The sequence below is a fragment of the Arachis stenosperma genome, chromosome 9 (genome assembly GCF_014773155.1).
Source record: "Arachis stenosperma cultivar V10309 chromosome 9, arast.V10309.gnm1.PFL2, whole genome shotgun sequence".
Lineage (NCBI taxonomy): Eukaryota > Viridiplantae > Streptophyta > Magnoliopsida > Fabales > Fabaceae > Arachis > Arachis stenosperma.
In genome coordinates this window covers 132,756,561-132,762,906 of record NC_080385.1, presented here as the reverse complement: position 1 = coordinate 132,762,906, position 6,346 = coordinate 132,756,561, and the positions used below count along the sequence as shown (strand labels likewise).

General features: G+C 33.6%; 1 protein-coding gene across 3 annotated transcripts; it reads right to left on the bottom strand.

The window, feature by feature from the left end:
* Window positions 1–1,885: 1,885 nt before the first annotated feature.
* LOC130947393 (uncharacterized) lies at window positions 1,886–5,982 on the bottom strand. Of its 3 annotated transcripts, none has more exons than XM_057876088.1 (7): window positions 5,696–5,982; window positions 5,566–5,621; window positions 4,890–4,979; window positions 3,856–3,948; window positions 3,311–3,415; window positions 2,797–3,198; window positions 1,886–2,099 (listed from the first exon to the last, which is right to left on the bottom strand). In XM_057876088.1, exons 5-7 carry the CDS (start codon window positions 3,371–3,373, stop codon window positions 2,082–2,084), a joined length of 483 nt encoding a protein of 160 aa, XP_057732071.1. In that variant the 5' UTR covers window positions 3,374–3,415; window positions 3,856–3,948; window positions 4,890–4,979; window positions 5,566–5,621; window positions 5,696–5,982; the 3' UTR covers window positions 1,886–2,081. The 3 variants fall into 3 exon arrangements, with proteins under 3 accessions (XP_057732071.1, XP_057732070.1, XP_057732072.1); XM_057876087.1 differs by having other exon boundaries at window positions 4,897–4,979; XM_057876089.1 differs by having other exon boundaries at window positions 1,886–2,096; window positions 4,897–4,979.
* Window positions 5,983–6,346: the final 364 nt, after the last annotated feature.

Sequence of the window (6,346 nt, the reverse complement as noted above, 5' to 3'; positions counted from 1 at the left end):
AAAACTCACATTCAAAACCACAAAATTTTAAAATTAGTGGTAAAATTCATATTTTAATTATTTCTACTTCATTAAACTATAAAATTTAATTTTCTAATTTTTTTAAATAATAATTAATTTACTGGTTAATTATTTACTAATTACTCGGGGTTTACACATGTCTAGTGCTATCGTAGGTAATAAGTTCATTTGTCGGTTTCGACCCACACTCGACGTAATCCAACTCGCAAATCGAATCATGCATTCCAATGGCATAACTTCTGCAAGTCCCAACCTCTTGCAGGCGCTAATTCTCCAGTTGAAGCATGTGACGCCTTCTCCTGGAAGCCATTCCATATTCACGGGCGTTTCCGCACAATCATTCTCATACAAAGTCCACGGAATAACATTTTCGCATCAGCATCATAACTATTTACTTTCCGTCACCCTCTCGTGACCTTTCAATCATTCTCATAATCACATGTGCCGATTTATCTTTTCTCTTTCTTCAGTCCTTCACTTAATTATCCTTAACAGTTCAAACTATTTTCACACTATTCTCTCATCATCCACTAAGTATTTTATGGAAAGAGAATCATAAGATTCTTTAATTAAGTCGGTATTCTCTAAAATTTTTAAGATCACTCTATTTACTCTTCTCTGACTTATAATATTATTAATAATATTTTTACTAGATAATATTTTTAATAAAATAATAACAATAATATAAATAAGATAATTTAAATCACAAATAATAATATTTATATTTTTTCTTAACAATAATATAAATAAGATAAAATAATAACAATAATAAGTTAATTCCAGAATTCATAAGTCAAGTTTTATTTCCTATTTAAATGTGTCTTTGCTGTTATTATTTTATCATACACTACAAAAAAAAAGGTCTATGGTCACGGTGAAAAACCGTGACCATAGCTAGTGAAAAAGGTGACCATAGGTCTATGGTCACGGTTTTTGACCTATGGTCACGGTTTTTCTGCCGTGGCCTATTCTCTCGTGACCATAGACCTATGGTCACGGTTTTTTTATCTATGGTCACGGTTTCTATGGCCACGGTTGTAATGTTCAAATTCTGGCACTTTAGGCCACGTTTTTTTTTACCGTGACCATAGGTTAATCTATGGTCACGCGATAAAACCGTGACCATAGCCCATCTATGGTCACGGTTTTGGCCGTGACCATAGCCTCTATGGTCACCCCTTCCCAAAACCGTGACCATAGATAAGGCTATGGTCACGGTTTTGGCCGTGACCATAGCCTCTATGGTCACTCCACCCAAAACCGTGACCATAGCCATATCTATGGTCACGGTTTTGGCCGTGACCATAACCTCTATGGTCACTCAACCAAAAACCGTGACCATAGCCATATCTTTGGTCACGGTCTTGACCGTGACCATAGCCTCTATGGTCACCCCTTCCCAAAACCGTGACCATAGCCTTATCTATGGTCACGGTTTTGGCCGTGACCATAGCCTCTATGGTCACTCTACCTAAAACCGTGACCATAGCCATATCTATGGTCACGGTTTTGACCGTGACCATAGCCTCTATGGTCACCCCTTCCCAAAACCGTGACGATAGCCTTATTTATGGTCACAGTTTTGGCCGTGACCATAGCCTCTATGGTCACCCCACATGAAAACCGTGACCATAGCCTTATCTATGGTCACGGTACCCCGCATTAAAATAGTGACCATAACCTTATCTATAGTCACTGTTTTCACCGTGGCCATAGCTTATCTATGGTCACCCCTCCTTAAAACGGTGGCCATAACTTATCTATGGTAACCTGTTTTATTTTATAAATTTTTTTTAAAGCATAATCACATTCCAAAATGATGATAATCACAAAATAAATCTAAGAATGAGAAATTCAATAAATGTAAATCATAAAAGTTTCATTAAAAAGTAGATATCCATTACAACACTAATCAAAATAGAGTGTAATTTATCCATTACATGTATTATCGAATAAAATCTCTTATCAAAATGTAAAGAAGACATCAAAATAATACATTTAGATAACCAAAATCATTATAAGACCCATCCCATCTTATATTTGTATTGAACATATTTTCTTCACATCATATCCTCCTGCTAGCAAAAGAAATAAAGAAGTTAGAACAGAACAAAATATTTTGATGAAGCATGCAGTGCAGTTGAGTAATGAATATGGAGCACAAGTTAAGTAAGTCAATCAGTATGAAAATTTCAACCACTAAATAACAAGGAGCATTTGCATGTGGTTTTGAGCCATTTGGTAATGTTTATATGTTTTAATCTATCTTTGAGTGGAACTTCAACTCCCCTGTTGAAGTCGCTTAAAACTGAAAAAACTCCAGCACAAAGAAACAACCACAACCAAAATAAAAGCTTAAAAAACAAGGTAATACCGAAATACTATTATTAGCTTCCAACCCATCAAACAAATCAAGTAATCAACACCAGCGAAACAGAAAAACCAGATTGAGTGTGAAATCAATAGACAAAGTAAATTTTAAAATAATAATAATACTGATTGCTATATATTACTGAGTACTAATTCAATGCTGATTGCTACCCCTTCACCTTCATGTATTATTATTGCTTTATCTAATTTTCTATACCTTCTGAAGAGAAACAATGGTAGGTTATGCATCTTAGTTCGTAATTAGTTTCTTACCCTTCTATTCAATACGTGCTCATGGAGCCAATTAGCCAATAAAATCAACAATAAAATTAACATCAACAACAATCAGGTACTATTAAGCAATCAGCCACTATTAATTTAACTACTCATTTTGACAGTACTTACTTCCATATCTTTTGACACATGGTTCGATCCCAGTGAAGGAGGAATGCTTCGCCTCGCATCATTTGGTGCACTACTTGCATCAGGCGAAGATTGTTGGGCAGCTTCTATCATTACTTGCACTTGTTCCGCACTCATACCAGGATTAACTTGTTGCAACACCGTTTTGATCAAGCTTGTTAAACCATCCAACTTGGAAGTCAAGTTATTTTGATTTCTTTCCATAGTTGAAACCACTTCAGCATGTTGTTGTTGCATTTGTCGGATTTGCTTATCCTTTTTAAGAGAGGATTTTGTGACTGATCGACCATAGAAACGAACCCTACCATGTCTCTCCTTTCCAAACACCGTTTGAAGCGCTTCATCATCACTGTATCCAGCTTGCTTCAAATTTTGAAGATGTTCCTATTACACAGAAGGAAAATTGTAATAAGTTCATGTGCGCATATGCTGAAAATAAAAAAAATGATTTACACATTTCTTTTAGTGTACATTTCTACTATACTAAACAACTCACAATCGTCTCTTGTGTTCCCGAGTCAGTTTCTCCTTTCTTGTTAGTACGAGTTACAACAAACATCTCAGACTGTGATGGATCTTCATTGCCCTCTTTTTTTGCACGCTACAAAGAAACCATCAAGGTTACTCGAAGTCAACACAGATGAAGTCAACATAGACGACATGAAAGATGTAAAGATACTTAAATGCGAAGTACAAATATGATACCAATTCAGCGCGTACTAATTCAAAACAAACTGGTCCCATTCGATGATTCCATTTTTGCACAAGGACAATGGATTTCTTTTCCAACCGGTTTTCCAATTACGAAGGCAAACTCTAAAAAATTATTTACACCAACTATGTACTCGTTCTCAAATCTTGGTAAATCCATCCAATCTTTTGACAAGTCATGATTAAACCTAAGAATGCAAATATCTGAACTTACTAAACATGATCTAATAAGTCAATTATAGAGACAATCTAGCTACCATATATCCGCTTACTACCCTAGTTAAATGTGCTATCAAATTATTATATATGGCAATTACGAGATAAACTTACTACTTAGTTCCTTCATTTTGAGATGCCATATGAAGTTGTTATAAACGGTGCCGCAACAACTTCTGTTGTCTTTACCAGTACGAAAAAATTATCCTGTACACAAAACAAAGTCAAAATAATCACCTCTAAATTAAATCAATCCAGTAGCATAACAAGATCACTAATCACTAATTACAAATCACAAATCACTTGTCATAAATTCAAAATTCAAAACACTCAGTACCATAAGTCTATAACAAAACTGCAGCTTAACAAGTCACTAATCAACATTTTATTATTACTTTATTTATTTTGTGTAAACTATCTATTAGAGTGTGCATCTAAAAATATTTTCAAGCTTACAAAAATTTTAAAAGTTGAAAGTAATGCTAATATTAAGAATCGTTTTTTTCTTTTTGGGTTTTGGAGAATAAAGTTATTTGTAAGAAGGCTATTATAAAAAATCTCCAATTTGAAGGCCATGTTATCCACGGTTATATATATATATATATATATAAGGCTATTATAATAAGAGTTCTCCAATTTGAAGGCCATGTTATCCACGGTGACTGTGGCCAATTTACACAATATATATATATATATATATATATATATATATATATATATATATTTTTTTTTTTTTCTTTTGCAGAACTTGGGTCTAGTGAACTTGGGTCTAGTGACCTGGATTCAAATTCAATTGTAGCCTTTGAAAAATAAAAATCATTTAGTTGGAACTATGATATGGGCTTTATGCTAGAAATGTATCATTTAGTCTTAAGAATCAAACACAAAATTAGTATTTTTATATTAAAGTCAATTTACAAGTATTTTTTTTCATTCAACTCACTCATGGAAGGGGTTCACTCAATGGACCATAATTGAAACCAAAAACATTGAAACTTAACTAAATGATCGTATGAACATAAATTTTTTATTCCTGCTCACTGTACAAATACATATGTAAACTACTATTGACAAGAGTTTAAATACAAGTAAGAATATCATTAGCTATTGATTTGAATATGGGAAAAATAAAAGTTCATTAACCATACATCTAACCTCCAATATTCCAGGGAAGCAAAAAGAGAGAAGATCCAGGCATTTAAGCGGCCATTTTTTTATGGAGAATAGAAAAATAAGACCTGAAAAAATTTGAATATGACTGTTAAAAGGTACTCAGAATCATAGATAGTTAAAGAAAAAAATTGGTATAAGATAAATTGAACTAGGATTGAGACATTGAACACATTGGTAGAAGGCTTGGTATAAGAGTTTAAATGCAAGCAAGAATTTGAATGCGTACGTCAGACCAGGGATCAAAAACAAATCTACAACTTGGATTTGGAACAAGGACAATAATGTTAAAGGAATAGGCAAATTAAAGGCTTGGTGAAGAACTTGCTACTGAATTTGACAAGTCTAAAAGCCACCCTGCTGCTTTGGCAAAACACAAGTATGGAGTGGCAAAATGGGAACTCTCAAAAGCTTGCTTATCAAGAGAATATTTACTCATGAAACGCAATTCCTTTACCTATATCTTCAAATTTTGCCAAGTATGTCTTAACATTATTATTCGAGTTTTATAATTAAGTTTCAAATCCATTACTAATTAATGAACTGAAATGCACCGAGATTCATGAAATCAGTAGCTCAAGGTGCCAAGAACCATGTGAAATCAGCACAACAGAAGGCTAATAGCAACAATTTTATTTCATATATGGCTCGTACCTAATGAGATTCGTGGAAGTGATTCGGGGAGCCTTGATTGCAGCACGTAAATCCCTCTTCGCAATCCAAAAAGAAGATTATCAGGAAAATAAATTAACAAAATCTAAAACGGAAAAGGGAAACGGCGTACCAAGCAGCAATGAGAACTGAGACACCGATGGAGACCCGATGGCGACGACGGAGAAGGTGTAAGGAGAGATCTTAACGAGCGCAGTACCCCAAGAGCGGACGCCACGCCACTAACCTTCGACGAACGGAGAAGCCAAGGAACATAAAGACGATGTCCTTAGAGCTTGGGACGGCGGCGGCGCCAACAAGCTTCGGACGGCGGCGACAATGGGGGCTAGGGTTATGAATTGGGGAAAGAAAGAAGGGGGGGGTTGTTTCAATTTCCTTAAGTTCACGCGATTCTATTTCCTTCAGTTTCCCACTATAGCATAGCTTAAGAAAATGAGTTTATTTTAATTTTTTTAAATTAAGATAATAAAATTGATATATTATATATAATGAGCCTTATATTTTTATTTTTTACAAATTTATTTTATCTAACATACCAAGAATTAATTTATCATACGCATTTAAATAAACAAATAAAATTAACCACTCAAATAATTTAAATTAATTACGATATGATGAATCTTTTATTTTAATATTCTACAATCATTTTAAAAAGTTTTAAATTATTTTTTAATTTAAAATTATTAATAGTATTCAACCTAATTTTATATTTATAAAATTAGATATAAAATTTTAATATTTAAAGTAAATTATATAAAATTAT

Bases quoted from the DNA above. Each gene is read 5' to 3' on its own strand.
- LOC130947393 (XM_057876088.1), bottom strand. From the start codon at position 3,373: ATGTTTGTTGTAACTCGTACTAACAAGAAAGGAGAAACTGACTCGGGA. The intron at 3,199-3,310 runs GTGAGTTGTTTA...TCTGTGTAATAG, and splicing joins CGGGAACACAAGAGACGATT to GAACATCTTCAAAATTTGAA.